General features: G+C 38.3%; 1 protein-coding gene across 1 annotated transcript in view; it reads right to left on the reverse strand.

Moving 5' to 3' along the window:
- Positions 1 to 293: 293 nt before the first annotated feature.
- LOC142132212 (hemicentin-1-like) overlaps positions 294 to 19,030 on the reverse strand; it is a gene marked incomplete at its 3' end in the record, with an annotated part of 46,201 nt that continues 27,464 nt past the window's right edge. Inside the window, exons 2-7 of the mRNA XM_075194424.1 lie at positions 14,470 to 14,478; positions 9,523 to 9,612; positions 8,286 to 8,468; positions 5,007 to 5,102; positions 3,863 to 3,990; positions 294 to 438 (exon numbers count right to left, since the gene is read on the reverse strand). Coding sequence (XP_075050525.1) covers positions 294 to 438; positions 3,863 to 3,990; positions 5,007 to 5,102; positions 8,286 to 8,468; positions 9,523 to 9,612; positions 14,470 to 14,478 — 651 coding nt within the window. The remainder of the gene's footprint in view (positions 439 to 3,862; positions 3,991 to 5,006; positions 5,103 to 8,285; positions 8,469 to 9,522; positions 9,613 to 14,469; positions 14,479 to 19,030) is intronic.

The raw sequence follows: 19,030 nt of genomic DNA on the forward strand, positions 1-19,030 counted from the left end.
TAGCAAATAAGATTGTAATCTTAACAAAGTAAGAGTACATGAAAACCCCAACTGAAATCTTAGCAACATGATTTCAGTTTTGAAATCAGTATGTTGCACATGCCATTCCTTCAAACTATTTTTTTTAACATTACCCATATAATGGTAACATTCCTATAACATATCCAGCTTAGTGTATACAAGTGTCCCAGTACGCTGGTAAGGAACAACTAAAACATTTCAAACACATTTATTGTCAGGTGTTACATAAGCTATTCAATCATATCAATTAATGTTGCTCTATTTTCCCTTACCATATACATTGACAGTTGTTGCTCTTCTGCTTGTACCGGCAACGTTGGTCACTGCACATACATATTCTCCACCATCTTTCAGATGAACACTTTCCAAGTGAAGGCTTCCATCTGTCCGCACACTAACATATGGGTTCGAAACCAGCTAAAAAAAAATAAATAACATTTTATATATGTAAATTTGGCAGAGTTTGTCTAAAAATGTTGTCTCAGTGCGAAAATGGATGTGCATCATTCAGCAATGTAAGGAACACCAGAAAATTGCACCTTCTGTACTTTTTACCTCACATTAATAATTTCAGTTCATAAAAATGACAGTAATTTTTGCACTGCTCCACAATGCTTTAGCTCTGCCCCATCAACCAATGCAAACTTATTCTCCTATCAATGCAAACCCTTGCACTTTAGCAGAAATCTCGGTGTGTGGCTTCACCAAAGAGGATTTTGCTCTGTGCCTCAGACATTTAAATTAGCCCCTCTCTGTCATCATTTCTTAAGCAGTTTTTGGCCACTGTAGTTTGATCACTAGCAGATTTGGAAAAAAAATAGCTATGGATATTTCACATTAACGGAATAGCTCTGAGATGACTGAGCTACTAGTGCATGTGACTATTCCCTTCATACACTGCATTAACATGTTCAGGTCTGGTTCTCTTGAATTTTTAGAACTTTGTTATTGCAAGTATATAATAGAACTCCTTACTTCTTAATTACTCCTTGTAAAATTACTGTAGAAATGAAATGTTTAATCCTATATGCAAGCCAAATTGGTGTCTTAACAACTGTTTTTGAATGTGTTTTTATCATTACTACATTGATACAATTACTCTTTACCTTACATAAAAACCTTTGTTTTATTCTGATGCAGATAAAGGGGTAGCGTTGGTTGTGAAATGGGCGTAAATCACACTTAAAAAAGTGCAGGAAAAAATATCATATGTACAGGGGCAGGCTGGGCGGGGGCCAGTGGGGCAATTGCCCTCCGGGTAGGTCCCATAGTGGGCTACTTTGGGCTGGGTCACTGGGCTACCTGCATTTTTTTCCTATATATAAGCTTCTGAGTCGAGTATTGCCCCCAGGCTAAAATTTGTCAGCACTCCCCTGCATATGTACTTCCATATTCAGAGCTGTACACATCTCGAGATGCTTCCAGCTCTGCTTCAGCAAGCCATCATCATAAGCGTATATTTGCAGCTGCCCTCTAGCAGGTGTATAAGACATACCTCCTACCAGACATATATGATTGTTTCTGTAGGGCTATATGAGCCGCGTGTGCGTAAACATGCCCTTATTGTCCTTGGTCTGTCCTTGAAAAGTTTTAAAGTTTAAAGTTTTTGGTAAAGTTTTATGGAAGGCTTTCCATTAGATTTTGGAGCATTGCTGTGGGGATTCACATTTATTTGGCCACAAGAACGTTAATGAGGTCAGGCACTGATGTTGGGTGAAGAGGCCTGGCTCACAGTACATGTTCCACTATATCCCAAAGGCTTTTCAGGGTGGTTGAGGGCAGAGCTCCGTGCAGGCAAGTCAAGTTCTTAGACACCAAACTGAGAAAACCATTTTTTGATGGACCTCACTTTGTGCACAGGGCCATTGTCATGCTGAAAAAGTAAAGGGCATTTCTCAAACTGTTGCAATTCAGCTCTCCTTAGGGTATAGAAGAGATGTAAGGTAGTAATGAGAGAAAACTCATTGAGTTTGTAATGTGTAGTGTATTCGGCACAGTGTGTGGGGGAGAACTTTACATGAATCCAATGCTGCTTCTTCAGGTGTTGTGTATATGTCAGAAAACTCACAATAACCTCCTAGGGACTAATACACAAAAACAATAAATATAAATGATATGAAGTATAAGAGTTCATCAAAAAGAGTCACACCCCAATAGAGGGGATATGCCACTTTCCCTGTGTGAATGCAAATAGCAAAAAACAATATTTGGGAGCGCCGCAGATGAACATCTAAAAATGTAATTATTGAGTAAAAAGCTTTTTAGACATCTATATCTTTCATACGTGTGTATGAAAGGAATTTTCCGTTTAGTATTAACTTTACTCCCTTTTCATTAAATATGGATTATATCCGTATATAGTCTCTGTATTGTAGTAATAGAAATAGACGCTGTCAATCAGTAGATGGCACACACTCCCTTTTAATTGTCCTAGAAGTGAGATTGTAATCAATACTGGTGCGAGTGGCTGTTTTAGGGAAAATAGTATCTTCTCCTCTGTATTTAGACAGCCCAATGGATCCCACAAATCACTTAGGATGTTTTACTCACAAAAGTCTGACTGAGGGAAAGAACCTAACAGGAGCTGTAGCCTGTAGATCCTGTAGATCACAAGAGTCTGACTGGAGGAAAGAGCCTGACAGGAGCTGTAGATCCTGTAGATCACAAGAGTCTGACTGGAGGAAAGAGCCTGACAGGAGCTGTAGATCCGGTAGATCACAAGAGTCTGATTGAAGGAAAGAGCCTGACAGGAGCTGTAGATCGTGGCAGCTGAGGGCAATGTTCACTGATGGATCTGTCTTAGCAGCATAACAGGCAAATAGGGAGAATTTTATAGCAGTGTTTTAATACAATGCTTTTACTTCAATAGATCTAAGTGGTCTGAATATTATCCCAGTATCCAAATGCATAAGGTGTTTCACTTCTACTATTTTTTTACCCCACTTTGACCAGTCAGCATCTTTCTTAAGTGGATAACTAGCTGTCAAACACATTTAATTACTCCTACTTAAAACAGTTATAGCTGCATAAAAATTTAGATCAAACTTTATTAAACATGTCCAGGAGTTCAGTCTAAGTCACTCAAACAGATATATTACAAAAAAAACACATGTCCACACATATATGTATATATTTCATGTGCTATTATAATTTTTGTCTACTTTGTTATTTTTTATTTTTTAGATATATATCCCCTCATTGATACTCATTCAGGTACATCCTGGTTATATATTCTTTTTATATATAATAATTAGAGCATGGAGACCAACAAACATATTACATTAGAAAAAAATAATAAACTATTTTCCTAGTGTCATGTCAGGGACACAAACCCTGACTTGCAAGTTACTAAAGCAAAGTCTGAACACTGTGAGCCACTCTACCACATAGACAGAGACACAGACACAGACACAGGTTGAAGATACTTATATATTAAATACTTATATATTTTCATTTTTTTATATTTTAATATTGTATTGATAATATATATGTTTTTGCTAATTCTATTAGATAAATAAAAAATTTCCATATTATTCAAGAGTTCAGTTTGTCTATGTGCCATGTCACATATAGATGTCTAAAAAGCTTTTTATTTAATAATTATGTTTTTAGATGTTCATTTGTAGGCGCCTCCAAGTATTGGTTTTTACCATTGTGTATATGTCAATCTGTCCTGTGTTGTGTATGTTAATAATGTACATTGTTTCTTGTGCAGGCCCACATTTGGCTTTAGCATCCTTTTGTTTACATGTAACAAGACATGTGCATGTCTCAATTGTTACGTTTCACAAATAGTAATATGAATTACAATTTAATAGCAATGATAATTAATGGCACTTACCACTATGTTGTCCTTAAACCACTGTCTCACTGGAAGAGGATTTCCAGCTAAGATAACACATGGCAAAGTGATCTGGTTTCCTTCAATAACACTCACCATGGAAGGGCTCTCTCCAATTGCAGGAATTACTAAGAAGAGGTGCATTGATACAAAAATTAGAAGAATTATTGGTCAGCTTTCATTAACCTTCTACAGAGAAACATAGTCTATTAAAATACCCAGGGCCGGTGCTAGCGTTATCGGCGCCCTAGGAAAAATTTCAAAGGAGAAGAGGAAACCATAAAACTACATTACCCAGATCCCTCTGCACTTCCTGGTATAACGTCATATTTCAGATGTTTAACTCCGGGAGAGGTATGTAAGGGCGCATCATATCAGATAAAGAAGAGGACGGCGGCGGCCATTACAAAATAGCAGCAGGCGCCCCTTCGCCGCTGCACTTCTGTCCCAAACCGCTGACAGCGTTTTGGGACAGAAGTGCAGCGGCGGAGGGGCGCCTGTTGCTATTTTGTAATGGCCGCCGCCATCCTCTTCTTGGAACAACTGACTAGATTAGACAATCTAGGGGCGCCCTGCAGGTCCCGGCGCCCTAGGCAACTGCCTAAGGTTGCCTAATGGGAGCGCCGGGCCTGAAAATACCAAGACTAGGTCCAGATTTATCTGTGTGCTGCTTTAGGCCAAATATACCAGGCCAACCTCACAGTGCTGCACTTGAGAGGAGGTAACATAACTGTATTGAATGCCTACAAGAAAGAGTTATGTTTGTAAACATATTATAAGTGGTCTAATTCACGGTTTTAGATATAGATTAAAACGTGACATATATTCATGCTTGCCTACCTTTGGTAAGTTGTATTCGGGAGAGGGGCGTGTCTAGAGGGCGACAGGGGGCGGGGCACGTGAATTGTGTCATTTTAGCCCCGCAAATGCGGGATGCAGGAGATTTGCCAGCTCTCCCGGGAGTCCGTGAGACCGACCCGAATTTCGGGAGTCTCCCGGACATTCAGGGAGAGTTGGCAAGTATGCATATATTCGAGCAGCAATAACACCCTGCATTTCCTGCCAGTTCAATGTTGACATTATCTGGCTTTATAGATCAAGATAGGAGTTTTAAAAGTCCATGAATCTGGAAAAGATATCTTACCTAGTCCTGTTAGTGTAACAATGACTTGGGACTGAACTTTTCCAAACTGATTCTCAGCTTCACACAAATAGGTACCTTCATCTCCAACCCATAGATCTAAAATAAATATTTATATTTATAATATATATACTAAGTAATAGCTAATAAGTCGCCATTGAACCAGAACACTGACAAACAGAAGCAACACAGAATGCTTATAATAACTGTGATCCGCACAAAAATGGTAAAAATGTTCACAATTTCACTTTGTTTAGCTGAATTTCACAGTTTTCTGTGTTACTTATTTATAAGATTCAGCCTACTGCACTTCAATAAGATAACAACTAGCAAATTCTGTACTAACAAAAGCCTAAAATGTGTTCAATATAACAATGATTTCCACTTATTTTAGATAGCTACTTACCAATAATTCAATTATTTTCTCTAATAATGAAGCATGTGAATGTAAATAAAAAATAGAGAATCCGTCTTATATCAACAATCTATGAAAGTTATGGACATGTGAACACATATCTCTTGAGATAAAAATGTCTTTTAGGTTAAAGGTATTTGTGAGTAGTTTTTAAGACTCTACAGATCCCTCCTGCAAATGTACTAAGCAGGATGGCAATCATCATCGTCATTAATTTATATAGCGCCACTAATTCCGCAGCGCTGTACAGAGAACTCACTCACATCAGTCCTTGCCCCATTGGGGCTTACAGTCTAAATTCCCCAACATACACACACACAGACAGACTAGGATCAATTTTGTTAGCAGTCAATTAACCTACCAGTATGTTTTTGGAGTGTGGGAGGAAACCGGAGCACCTGGTTGAAACCCACGCAAACACGAGGAGAACATACAAACTTCTCACAGATAAGGTCATGGTCGGGAAGTGAACGCATGACTCCAGTGCTGTAAGGCAGACGTGCTAAACACTTAGCCATCATGCTGCTGGAGAAAGCAACATAGGAGAATAGTAGACAACAGCTGATGAGTGACAGGAGTAGTAGCTGCTTTGCAAGGTAGCGGTGAGAGAACCGAAGCTGTCACAATGAAGTACTCTGGAGATGGTAATAGAGATACTGGAGCAGCGATAGTTCAACACAGGCCACGAGCTGAGAGCAGACTGAAGTAGCGGAGGTACCTCGGGGTAACAGCTGATGGCTCTGAGAGGTAGCGATGAGAGAACCGAGGCTGTCACGATGAAGTACTCTGGAGATGGTAATAGAGATAATGGAGCAATGATAGTTCAACACAGGCCACGAGCTGAGAGCAGACTGAAGTAGCAGAGGTAACTCGGGATAACAGCTCATGGCTCTGAGAGGTAGCGATGAGAGAACCGAGGCTGTCACGATGAAGTAATATTACGAGATAGTAATAGAGATACTGGAGCAGCGATAGTTCGACACAGGCCACAAGCTGAGAGCAGACTTAAGTAGTGGAGGTAACTCGGGACAACAGCTGATGAGTCACAGACGTAGTAGCGGCTCTGAGAGGTAGCGATGAGAGAACCGAGGCTGTCACGATGAAGTACTCTGGAGATGGTAATAGAGATACTGGAGCAGCGATAGTTCAACACAGGCCACGAGCTGAGAGCAGACTGAAGTAGCAGAGGTAACTCGGGATAACAGCTCCTGGCTCTGAGAGGTAGCGATGAGAGAACCGAGGCTGTCACGATGAAGTACTCTGGAGATGGTAATAGAGATACTGGAGCAGCGATAGTTCAACAAAGGCCACGAGCTGAGAGCAGACTGAAGTGCACGCAATCCACAAGGAGAACAGTAACTAGAACCACAGGCTGCAGGAAGTGAGCTTGAAGAACAGAGGTCAGACAGGTGAATCCAGGAGGTTTAAATAGTGCTCCGATAACACTTAGTCAATAAGAAAGAGGGAGAAGGTCCTGAAGTGAAACAGACCTTGCACCTGCCCAGATCTGACAGTAGGTAAATGAATGGTGTGAGTCTGACACCAGAACATGCCAGTTTCAAGATCAGTGAGATGCAGGTAACGAGACAGGTACCCGTTTGAGGGACCAGAGCGTGACATCCACGTGCCTCTCATGACATGACTCCCCAATAATACCCAGTTATCTATATACATTGAAATGGACCTGGCACAATTTAAACAATTTTGCCAACTGGGCACAGCAGTTACTTATAACCTATGTTGAACATATTTACAAGCATAACCTAATATGATATGCACTACTTAGTTATTGAACCCTAATTGTATACACTATATAATGTGGACGGGTGAAGCAATTACTCAGCAACATAGCCTTTATTATGCATGCTAGGCATCGTGCTGTCCTCATAGTAACCATTTACTCTATTCACTCTCAAGTAGTTTGGGGGACTGGCTGTATTGAGTCCTCCATCTGGCATCTTCCCTACATCACAGACTTCAATTATTACTGCCCATTGACAGCAACAAGGTAACAGTCCTGTGGGCTCGTGCCACAGCCAGCGGATTCAATACTGCAGAACCATTAAAAAAGGTAAAAGATGCAGAATAAGAAGTGCTATCCACTGAACTACAGAATGTATATGGTAAACAGTTATTGATAGGATAGGGGTTACATTTGTAAATAGACCCTTTGGGCTAGATTTACTAAGCTGCAGGTTTGAAAAAAATGGGGATGTTGCCTATAGCAACCAATCAGATTCTAGCTGTCATTTATTTAGTACCTTCTACAAAATGACAGCTAGAATCTGATTGGTTGCTATAGGCAACATCCCCACTTTTTCAAACCCGCAGCTTAGTAAATCTAGCCCTTTGTGTCTATTATGCATAATTAACTGCTAATACAAACTGCACATAAGTGAAGTTTTCTTATAAGTAACATTTTTATTGCAACGCAGTGATGACTCAAGAACAGACAAACTAGTTGTCCAAGACTAGACCAAGTTAAGAATCTCTGAAGCAGAGCACAATACATCTACACATCAGGACGATGATAAAGTAACTAATGTACAAAATAATAGTACATTTAGTATCAGTTGGGAACAGTATTGTATTGCTATAAAGAATGCATTTTGAATATGTTTGTTGAAGGTGGATGTCCCTTTTAGTGACTGTCTTTCAGTTTCCTAGGTAACAGAAGTGATACATTGTAAGTGATTGGAAACAGGCATAGGATCATGTCACTGCAAGTTTGGAAGGGGTCATGCTTTGCTGTGTTTAGGTTTCTTGTTATACATAGGAAATCATTACATACATGAAGGTAATTAACACATCTCCTTTGATTTACGGTTATTTTTTAAGAAGCACTCTGTTTTACAATGTAGACTTACTACTAATCTGTAGTGTCCCAGTCTTCTGGTTATACATAAGTGGCTTTGAAAATGTGGATGTGGCATTTAACTTTCTCCATTTTATCTTCGGTTCAGGGAATCCCTGTGCAGTACAGTGCAAAATCACATCTGATCCAATATCCATTGCTATATTACTTGGGTTCTCTGTGAACACAGGAGCAGCTGGAAAAAAGTTTTCATTTCGTTAAATATGAATAATCAGCAAAATAAAACTACAGGGGGTAAATGTATTAATGTCCGGATTCTTCAACTCCGGCGTGTTCAGCGTCTTCGGCGATTAAATTTAAAGCGGCACTGCATTGTAAAGGGAAGTTTCCCTTTGCAATGCAGCGCCGCTTTAAATTTAATTGCCGAAAACTTAGAACTGACATGTTGAGGTACAGGTAAATTTGTAAGATACAGAATACAACATATGATTGAAATTATGTAGCTGCCAACATTCTTATCAATTCTGAACTCATTAGTAGACTAATCAGCAAAATGATTGAATGGAAAGAACAGGATTAGTTCAAACATGCACACATTGGGCCTGATGCTGAGTTATGTGCAATGTAAAAAAAAGGAGTAACTTTGCAACTTGGCAAAACCATGTTGCACTGGAGGGGGAGGTCAATTTAAAATGTGTGAACAGATTTATAGTTGGGATAGGTCATGTCCTAGATCAACTTTAAATTTTAGTTTGAATTAAAGCTATCAACTATTTGTGTGCTACATGAAAACAGCCAGTATTTAACTTATATACAAAATAATAGACTAATTTGCACCCATTATATTGTAACATGGTTTTATACAGGAGAAAATTTACTCCTTTTTTGCTTTGCTCCTAACACAGCATCAGACCCATTGTTTAGAAAGTGATTCATGATCTGTCACTGACTGAGAAAATATAAATGTAAACAGAGGTCAAAAGAAATTGCTACTTATTTAATAATAAAGAAAACTTTTTTTTTTGTTCACATTCAAAAATATTTGTTTCTTCACCATAATTTTGTGTTCCCTGACTTATGACTGTATCTTAAAATACATCTGATTATAGCTACCTATGAAACAATGAACTGATTAATATAACAACTGATTGATAAATATAGCAAAATAAAAGTGTACGTATTTAAATAAGCATCGTAAATTAGGACAATGTATATAATTAGTGGTAAATAACAAAGGTCTTTGGTGAGGAAATATGTCAGATGTGAGATGAGAGATGTGTATCTCTTACAGCCGTACTCTGGAGGAAAGAAGTGCAGAGTCCGATGCTCTTCCCGCTGGATCTTTATCGGAGTTCGGAGATCGTCAGGGACGGGAAGCTCTGGAAAGGAAAGACATATATAGACATAAATATACTGTACAATAGGTGATGTGTACTTGCACATTCACTATATATAGACACACACACAGTATTGAAAAAGTATTCAGACCCCAGCCCTTGTTCACACTTAAGATTCTCATGTCTCACAGCAGTTTACTTCTTAGAACGGGCTTCACAGAATCACAGGACAGTTGAGGGGCAGCACGTTTGGGGTCTCGCCATAGATTTCTGATGGAATTAAGATGAGGACTTGGACTGAGCCTCTCAAGGACCAGGATCTTTTGTCTTTATTTTACTGCGCTGGTGCTGTGAGTGCTGGATTATTGTCCACACAAATCCCCAAGGCGAGTTCAAGGGTGTTGGTGGTTGTCAAGCCTGACCTTCCCATCACTGTACGGGAAGAGGTGGCTCGGGAGGAGGCTATTGATGATGTAGCTGGCGCTGTGGAGGAACTTGATGATGAGGATGGTGATGTGGTTATTGTAAATGAGGCACCAGGGGGGGAAACAGCTGATGTCCATGGGATGAAAAAGCCCATCGTCATGCCTGGTCAGAAGACCAAAAAATGCACCTCTTCGGTCTGGAGTTATTTTTATCCAAATCCAGACAACCAATGTATGGCCATATGTAGCTTATGTAAAGCTCAAATAAGCAGGGGTAAGGATCTTGCCCACCTAGGAACATCTTCCCTTATACGTCACCTGAATAACCTTCATAGTTCAGTGGTTAGTTCAGGAACTGGGGCTAGGACCCTCATCGGTACAGGGACACCTAAATCCCGTGGTCCAGTTGGATACACACCAGCAACACCCTCCTCGTCAACTTCCTCCACAATCTCCATCAGATTCAGTCCTGCAGCCCAAGTCAGCAGCCAGACTGAGTCCTCCTCAATACGGGATTCATCCGAGGAATCCTGCAGCGGTACGCCTACTACTGCCACTGCTGCTGTTGCTGCTGTTAGTCGGTCATCTTCCCAGAGGGGAAGTCGTAAGACCGCTAAGTCTTTCACAAAACAATTGACCGTCCAACAGTCGTTTGCCATGACCACAAAATACGATAGTAGTCACCCTATTGCAAAGCGTATAACTGCGGCTGTAACTGCAATGTTGGTGTTAGACGTGCGCCCGGTGTCCGCCATCAGTGGAGTGGGATTTAGAGGGTTGATGGAGGTATTGTGTCCCCGGTACCAAATCCCGTCGAGATTCCACTTCACTAGGCAGGCGATACCAAAAATGTACAGAGAAGTACGATCAAGTGTCCTCAGTGCTCTAAAAAATGCGGTTGTACCCACTGTCCATTTATTGGTGCGAATCATACAAGTTCAGGGTTTTTAATATATATTGTGGTGACCCACTCCTCTACGCAGTCCAGGTACATTTATTGGTGTGAATCATACAAGTTGATGGTTTTCTTATTATATATATTGTGGTGACCCACTCCTCTACGCAGTCCAGAAAGATACCTCGTTGCAACGTTTTGGACTAATAACTATATTGTGAGGTGTTCAGAATACACTGTAAATTAGTGGAAATGCTTGTTATTGAATGTTTTTGAGGTTAATAATAGCGTAGGAGTGAAAATAAGCCCAAAAACTTGATTTTTAAACTTTTTTTTTTTTTTTCAAAAAAAATCCGAACCCGAGACCTTAAATCCGAACCGAGACCTTTCGTCAAGTGTTTTGCGAGACAAATCCGAACCTCAAAAATAACGGAAATCCGGATCCAAAACACAAAACACGAGACCTCAAAAGTCGCCGGTGCACATCCCTAATTGTTATGAGCCACCCCTGCTCGTTTGTTGACACTGGGGCGCGTCCTGGCATTTGCCCTGACAGCCAGCATGTCATGTCCGCCCCTTCATCCTGGCTGTCACCGGGGCCACAGCTAGGACACTCTGTAGTTCACCGCCGCATCCTGGTAAATCTAGCAGCCAGCAGCGTGCACAAATAGGCTCCTCTCATGACTACATCCTCCTGTGGTTGAGTGACAGGTCTGATGCATTGATGTCTGCTTGGTGGGTTTCACTATTTAAGGCAGAGAGGGCATAGCCTTCCTCCCAGTTATAGATTTTGTTCCAAGTTCTGTGGATACTCTGTCCGTTTGCTGTTTGATTCCTGTTGTGATCCCTGGCTTGTTTCTGAACCCTGCTTGAACTCTGATTGCCCTGACCTTGGCTTTGTTATTCGGATTCCCCTTGCTTGCTACAAGCCTTGACCTTTTGGCCTGTCCCTGATATTCTGATTGCTACAGACCTACTACCGTTGGACTGTCCCTGGATTACCTCCTGACTTTGGTTACTCCTCCTACCTCCGTCACTACGGTCTCTGAACATAAATTCCGAGTAACTGTGAACATAACATGCTGTACGGGAAAGGCGGCTGCTATAGGTGAAGACCTCTACTGCCTGTTCTAGGAGTTCATATTAGTGCCGTCAGCCATAACTGGTATAAATGAGAGATTAAATAATTGTTTTCCTCTCACCCTTGCCATATTGAAATGTTTATGGGGATGAGTTATACTTGGTCAGGGGTAAACAAACTGTTTACATCTAGGTAACATTTCAGAGAAATATATGGAAGAATTAACAGTGTTAAAGGGAGTTCATAGACTAATATTTCTGAAAGCATGCACTAACACAACATTCTAGAGTCATTACCACACTGATTATTTTTCTTGAGTACAGTTGATTGGTTAAATGTCCACAAGAATCTTCTTTTACAATTTCATAAGATCCCTTTGACATACCTTAGTAATGAGATAGCAGCCATTACTTCACCACAGCATATATTAAAATAAGTTTAGCAGACCCAAAAACTAGAGTTTTGCAATTTATTTGTGTTTGTCCATTAATTTTTTTAAGATATATAGTGTTGATATATCAGCGTAATTCTACATAAATCATCACCATCAGCAGCAGTTATTTATATAGGGCCACACAAAATGTTGTTCCAATAATGTTGAAAACATGTTAATGAATAGTTATGCTCACATGAATAGAATATATGAATCTGATATTTTTGCTCATGCTAATAAGTACTCTAAATGCCAGAATACTAATTGTAGACTAAGTACATGCCTAAACATCTGGAGCATGTACTGATTTCAGTCAGTTTCCTGCATTTAATCTATGTAACTGCATTAGAAATTTAAGCTGAACTGTGAATGTTTTAGGTCAAGGAGGATGGCTAGTAGAGGTACTGTACAGGTTTTATATACATTGTTGCTCTTGTCTGCGTGAATGGCCACTAAAGACAGTATTCAGCTATGATGCTAATAGGTCATTGGCAGATCATTTTTCTGCTGGAAATCATTTAAAAAAAATATCTCTGTGTGCGCTGGGGAATTCAGTTAAACTGCATCAAATGAGTATAACAGTCATTTTTTTATCCCGTCACTAAAAATGCAACAGTTTTTATAGATGTAACAATATAATACAGACACACGCGTTCTTTGGCATAAATAGCAATATTTGTAATAATAAAAGTCAAAATTTGCCCATTTTAAGTTCAACAAATAGAACCCTAAGTAGCCAGGCGAAAAAATACACATAAATATACATAAATACACATAAAAAACCATTACAATTACGGAAGAGGGCTCATTGTCAACCAAATTACACACTAATGGACTGCATTTTAAGGATATTTCTAACCATCAAATAAACTTTTGGTTAACTGTCCCTTTCCCCAACTTGGTCCCATTTTGGGAGGACTTACTACTGCTAGGGATGCACTGGTCTTCCCTATGAGAGAGTTTTAAGAATCACAGTGGTGTGCTAGTTTCTACACAGGTACTGACTTTCCTAGCATGGGGCACCCAAAGTTCTGCTAGTTGTGGGGTGAGTGGTGTTGGTAATTTTAAAATTCACTTTGCAGTATGATGGTTCTGGGTTTACTATGTTCCCCAACACTGAATGAAGCCAAACATCTTGTTTCCCAATTTTCCACATTTTCTTTGGATCTTTATTGTTTAAAAATTAGGATCGTTTGGTATACAAAACAATTGATTCTTTTATTTTATAAAATCCAGCAATGTACACACGTATAAAGTAAAAGTAAAATATAATATACATATAAATATGTGTATTGGATGATTGATGTCATGTGCTGTTTTGCTCAAACCTTTTAAGATGTTTTACAATTAGTACAAGTTTCAAGGTATGCTGAAAAATAATAATATGTCAAATGTATCACTTGTGTAGGTGTATTACAATACAAATATGCACTTAGAGGCTTGGCTGAAAAATAACAAATCAGGCTCAGCCTACGGGTGAAAAATCCTTACCAGCACAAGACAAACATAATCTAAAGGAAACGCAGCTTTAATTATATAAATCAAACCACAAATGGTATAATATGAAAAAAGTAAATCCACATTTATATATATATTTTTTAAATATACATAAACAGCACAATAGAGTACACATAATAACTGTTGGGAATAACAATGCATTTCAAATAGTTTAAGTTCTATAAGGCATGAAAACTTGAAATGTGTATATTTGAATGTTCTTTCACATAAGGAAAACTTTTATTTTAGAAATCTAAAATATAAACTGTCAAAGGTTGTTTAAGAAATTCAAGGAAACTAGCCACTCCAAATGAGTGGTGTTTTATTACACTAGTCAACGAACATGATTAATTACTCCTTGTAATACATGAAATTCCTTAAATTACATAAAGAATATTATTTTAAGTAGTATTATTTGTGCAGTAAAGAGACCTGCTTGAAATAGTATTAAAACTCTAACATTTTGTTTCTTTCATTCACAAAAACGAACTGTATTTCGTGAAGTGGGTGGTCTTAAATGGGGATTTATACATGTGCCAAGTACAATATTCATTCTGTGACTCCTCACCTTTAATGCCTGAAAAGAAACAAAAACATAAAAGAACTTATTCTGTATAACGTAAAAAGTTTTTTCTTTCATAATTCAATGTATACATAGACTTTTGATTTACAAAATAACTTCTTGAAACGATATTTTATTCCGTGCTCATTAAATTGTGAGGAAATACCATACATAGTTCTTTAGCAGTTCTATTAAGCAGAAAGTGAACTCTACCTTGGTATAATAGAGCTGATGCTTAATTATAACAGACATTGAGTGGGATTGACAAGCATAGCTGAAGATAACCATCTGCAAGGTGAGTGATATGGCAGACTAAAATGTATTATGCCTTGACATAGTTTTTCAGTGGTGAGTCACAAAGTGTTATTGTCCACACAGGTAATGTGCTTAAGAAAGCAAAACTCTGTGGTGCTTCAGTTTTAAAGAGGAAATATGAGTTTTCATTATTTTTTTTGCAACATAATTTGGTACAATGTCTTGTTTTGTTCTTTTGTGTGAAGAGAAATTAGACAATTGTTGATGTCTAGAGCCATTTACTGTTTCTTAGAGAGAAGCTTTGGGATTTACTGTGCATAGAGAAAGAGAAGAGATGTTAGAGGAGGTCATTTACGTAGCTGAAAATGTCAATTTAATAAAGCAAATGCCATTTTGAACCTGCTGTTTTGTGCAAATGTTAGAAGCACGGTGGCTTAGTGGTTATCACATGTAGCTAGCCAAAATATTTGTTACAGAATATTAATATCTCATATATTTCAAAATGCTATATTTTTTTTTCATTTATGTTTCTATACTGCAGTTGCCAGAGTACAGTGTGTCTTTTCACGAGCTGTTCTCTGTGCTTATAAATCCTTTCCCCATTAATTTGATGTTAGTGCTTAGACAGATTAGGTGTGGTATATAGGGCTACATCCATACCAATGCTTTCTCCAGGCGTACAGGGAGCAAGTAGAAGCATGAGAAATTATGTTTCATGATGAATCATTTTCACGCCCCTTCATGCTCCAGAGTTCCATGCATGCCCGAAAAAAGTGTCTGTGTAGATGTTGCCTAAGGATGCAGGTAAATATTTAATTACATTTTACACATCTTTTCAAGTATGCTATTGTGAGATTAGAGACTCAATAGTTAAGTTTGTATGAATTTATCCTTTGGTCAGTTAAAATAAAATACTAATACGAACTTTTTTTTTTCAATGTAATAGGCTTATATTAAAAGATGCATGGTAAGATATGCTTTGATTATCTTTGCAGCCTTATCATTGGTTGAAAAGAGCACATGTGGATCCAGATTCTTGTGTGTTCCTGTGAGAAAGCCATACAACATTCCCAGGACAGGTAGAGAACCATCCAGGGCCATTTCTCTTTAATGAGGCGATGTGAAACTCTCATCTCAGACATCACCATTATAGGCCTCCTTACACTCCTGTCAATTCTAGGAGAAAATGCAGTGTGACACCAATCACCTTCACTTCTTCCTGCAGTCATTGAACTAGCGCAGTAGTGACTTGTAGTGTGAGTAGTGGAGGTACCAGAGGGAAGGAAACTCACAGCATTAGTCACTGTTTTTACTAATGTTATGACTGCAGAGAGACTTTCAGGTCCTTGGTGTCCCACTGCATTCCCTCCTGCAGTCAAGACAAGTGTAGTGACTGCGGATAGAGTGTTTTGTGTAGGAGTATGAAGTGGCTTTAGGGTCAGGGATCCTCGGAGATGACATTATTAATGGTACCATGACAGATAAAGTATATGTATCGCCCTGGAATCATCTGTGAGAAAAATCAGTGACATCTTTGACAAATAGAAATTCAATTATAGGTACCGTGTATACACGAGTATAAGCCGACCTGAATATAAGCCGAGGACCACAGAAAACTGGGGAAACTTATTGACTGGAGTATAAGCCGAGGGGGGGCTTTTTGAGCGTAAAAAAAAGGTGCTGAAAAACTCGGCTTATACACGAGTATATACAGTATATTGTCCCATGTTGTGTTGTAATGCTAGGTGTGCTGTCTCCCCAATTCTGGTGCTCCAGTACCCAGTCAGATTAACAAAAAGATCAAAGCCAAACATAATGGAACATTTCTATTGGTTGATATGCACAGGACTATTTTAAATAATTTTGATTGAAAAATAAAAAAAGACTAAATATTTATCCAATTATTATAAAAACAACTGTATACTTATATTGATATTTAGCAAAAAGCAAATTATGAAATAGATATTTATTATGATTGAACCTGAGTTTATCATTACAATCTATCAAGGAACTTTAATTAAACAATACAATATATATGGTCAGAACACAACTGAGATACACTATATAAGTGGCTCTATATATGAGAACATTTACAAACAGATTCTATATAATTTTTTTTTAAAGAAAGGAATAAAATTAAACATTTCATTAGATCCATTTGGAAATCTATTCAATTTATAAATTCAATGCTCTTTTTTAACATATTTTTAGATCGCCTCCATGTTTACCTGATTGTATAAGCTCTATATACACACATTTTAGATGAGCTTGATCACAATTAAGAACAAAAACAAAGTATCAGAATATGTGTCAGTAGCTTAAGATTCATTTTTTTTTAGGTTTACTTTTGATATTATTGTTATTATTTAATTTCCTGTAAAATGTCACTAGCCAACAACCAAAAGCTTCTTGACAATACTTGCTCCTATGCTATGTCATAGTAACCTATTTTCCTTCTCTGCTTCTTTAATCACTGTCTTTGAATTGGTTTTCAGTTTATGTTTTTTGTGCAGGTGCTGGAAGTGGGTTTACGGTTAGGGGTGCTGGGGATGTTACTTCTAATAATACCCTGACAGCTTAAAGATACGGAATGCCGCCGGAACCCTAGTGAATCAGTGATCTTTGACAGATGTAATCTTACCAATAATCATTCATGTTTTGAGTTGATAGAACAATGTAAACAAACTATATTTGATGTGAGCAATTTATTCAGAAAATACTTGTGTATCTGTTATTTATCTGTCTATATGTATTTAATCTCTGGTTCCATGTCATTTCTTATACCTGTGAGAAACTTAAGGTCAATTTCACATTATTATCAGTTCATTTGTTTTCAGAATACTCCTCACAATACAAAAGGAACGTGTAAGACCCCCCAAAGCCAGGTGTAGATATAGTAATTCCAGAAAGAATTTTAGAAATGAATAGTGAAAGTATTTAATGTCTCCACAATTAGTAATAGAAATGCCACTTCTGGGCCTGTGGAGCACTGGCAATTAGAACAGAACAGAGAGCTTGCACTGTGGTATTCCAAACATTACGCACATATAATTTGCATAATTGGCCCCTCACTGGCCTCCAGAAATAAAGTATTGAAGCAGAAAAATGTTTTTCTTTTATTTTTGGCCAGGGAAAGTTTGGCTAAGGTAGAATACTCCAACTCCAGTGATGAGATTAGCAACCCAGATAGCATTCTTTTATCTGTGCTCTTTCTAAAGCTTTTGTTGCTAACACAGCTATGAAAATAAATTGGGATTAGCCAGGCATATTGTTCTAAAAATAATAGCATCTTTATGCCTTGTCTAGCATGCACTCTGTAAAAACAAAGCCCGAACTAGAGGTGTGTGAGCTGTTAATTGCCTACATCTGATAAAGTGGACCTACAAAAATGCATTCATCTGATTTTGGTTTGCATCAAGCTGTTGCTAAGGACAGATTAATGGCACACACTTTTGTACTAGCAAAAAAAAAAAAATGACCTCATGCTTTTCCCGCAATGGAGTTTTCAGTCTCCTTGCAGTATCTGCACAAAAGTTTTTATTTACGCCCCTTATCATAGCTGGTTCAGATTGGCTAATAAGGGTATAGCTTTATGCCCTTATATTCTTCATGAGTAGACTCTGAAGTTGTTTTCAATTACACATTAAATACAAACAGATAATTACCCTGAACTCACGTTCTGTTAAAGAGGGAGAAAGAAACCAATTACGTCCTGCTTTAGTGGTAACCTCGAGATGGAGGCAATGGGATAGCAGTCCTTTCTGTGAATTCCTATTAAACACTTTAAAACAGTACTTTGTGCACAAGAAATTTGAAGGTATGTAAGGTGAATTAACAGCAGAATAAGCTATTGCTGGAAATGTAATGTAATGGACCTAAGCTGGCATGTGTCCTGGTTCTTCCATTTCCATAACAATGCCGGCATACCAGTAATAATACTCACATATTGCGTATAAACATTGCAGTGAGGACCCCCGCAGGCAATATAATGTTAGTGTGAATACACTGCAGATACTTGATGTCTGTGCCATTTTTTTATTGTTTGTTGTTTTTTTCTCAACTCCACATTAAAAAGCACAACAAACAATAAAAAAAGCAAAAATATAGTTCAAGATGAGTCTAAAAGCCAACACAGTGTAATGCAGTCGTTGAAAATAATGATTGTATGTCCCCTATATCCATTTACATGACTATATTGCAAGTCTTTTACACAGGTCATCAAATGGAAGGCTTCTCGTATCGTTCTACTTTTACAGTAAGGGGGGAACATTTTTCCCTACAAAACACAAATTCCAGTGTGAAATAGAGAACG

The sequence above is a fragment of the Mixophyes fleayi genome, unplaced genomic scaffold, assembly GCF_038048845.1.
Source record: "Mixophyes fleayi isolate aMixFle1 unplaced genomic scaffold, aMixFle1.hap1 Scaffold_358, whole genome shotgun sequence".
NCBI classification, from domain to species: domain Eukaryota; kingdom Metazoa; phylum Chordata; class Amphibia; order Anura; family Limnodynastidae; genus Mixophyes; species Mixophyes fleayi.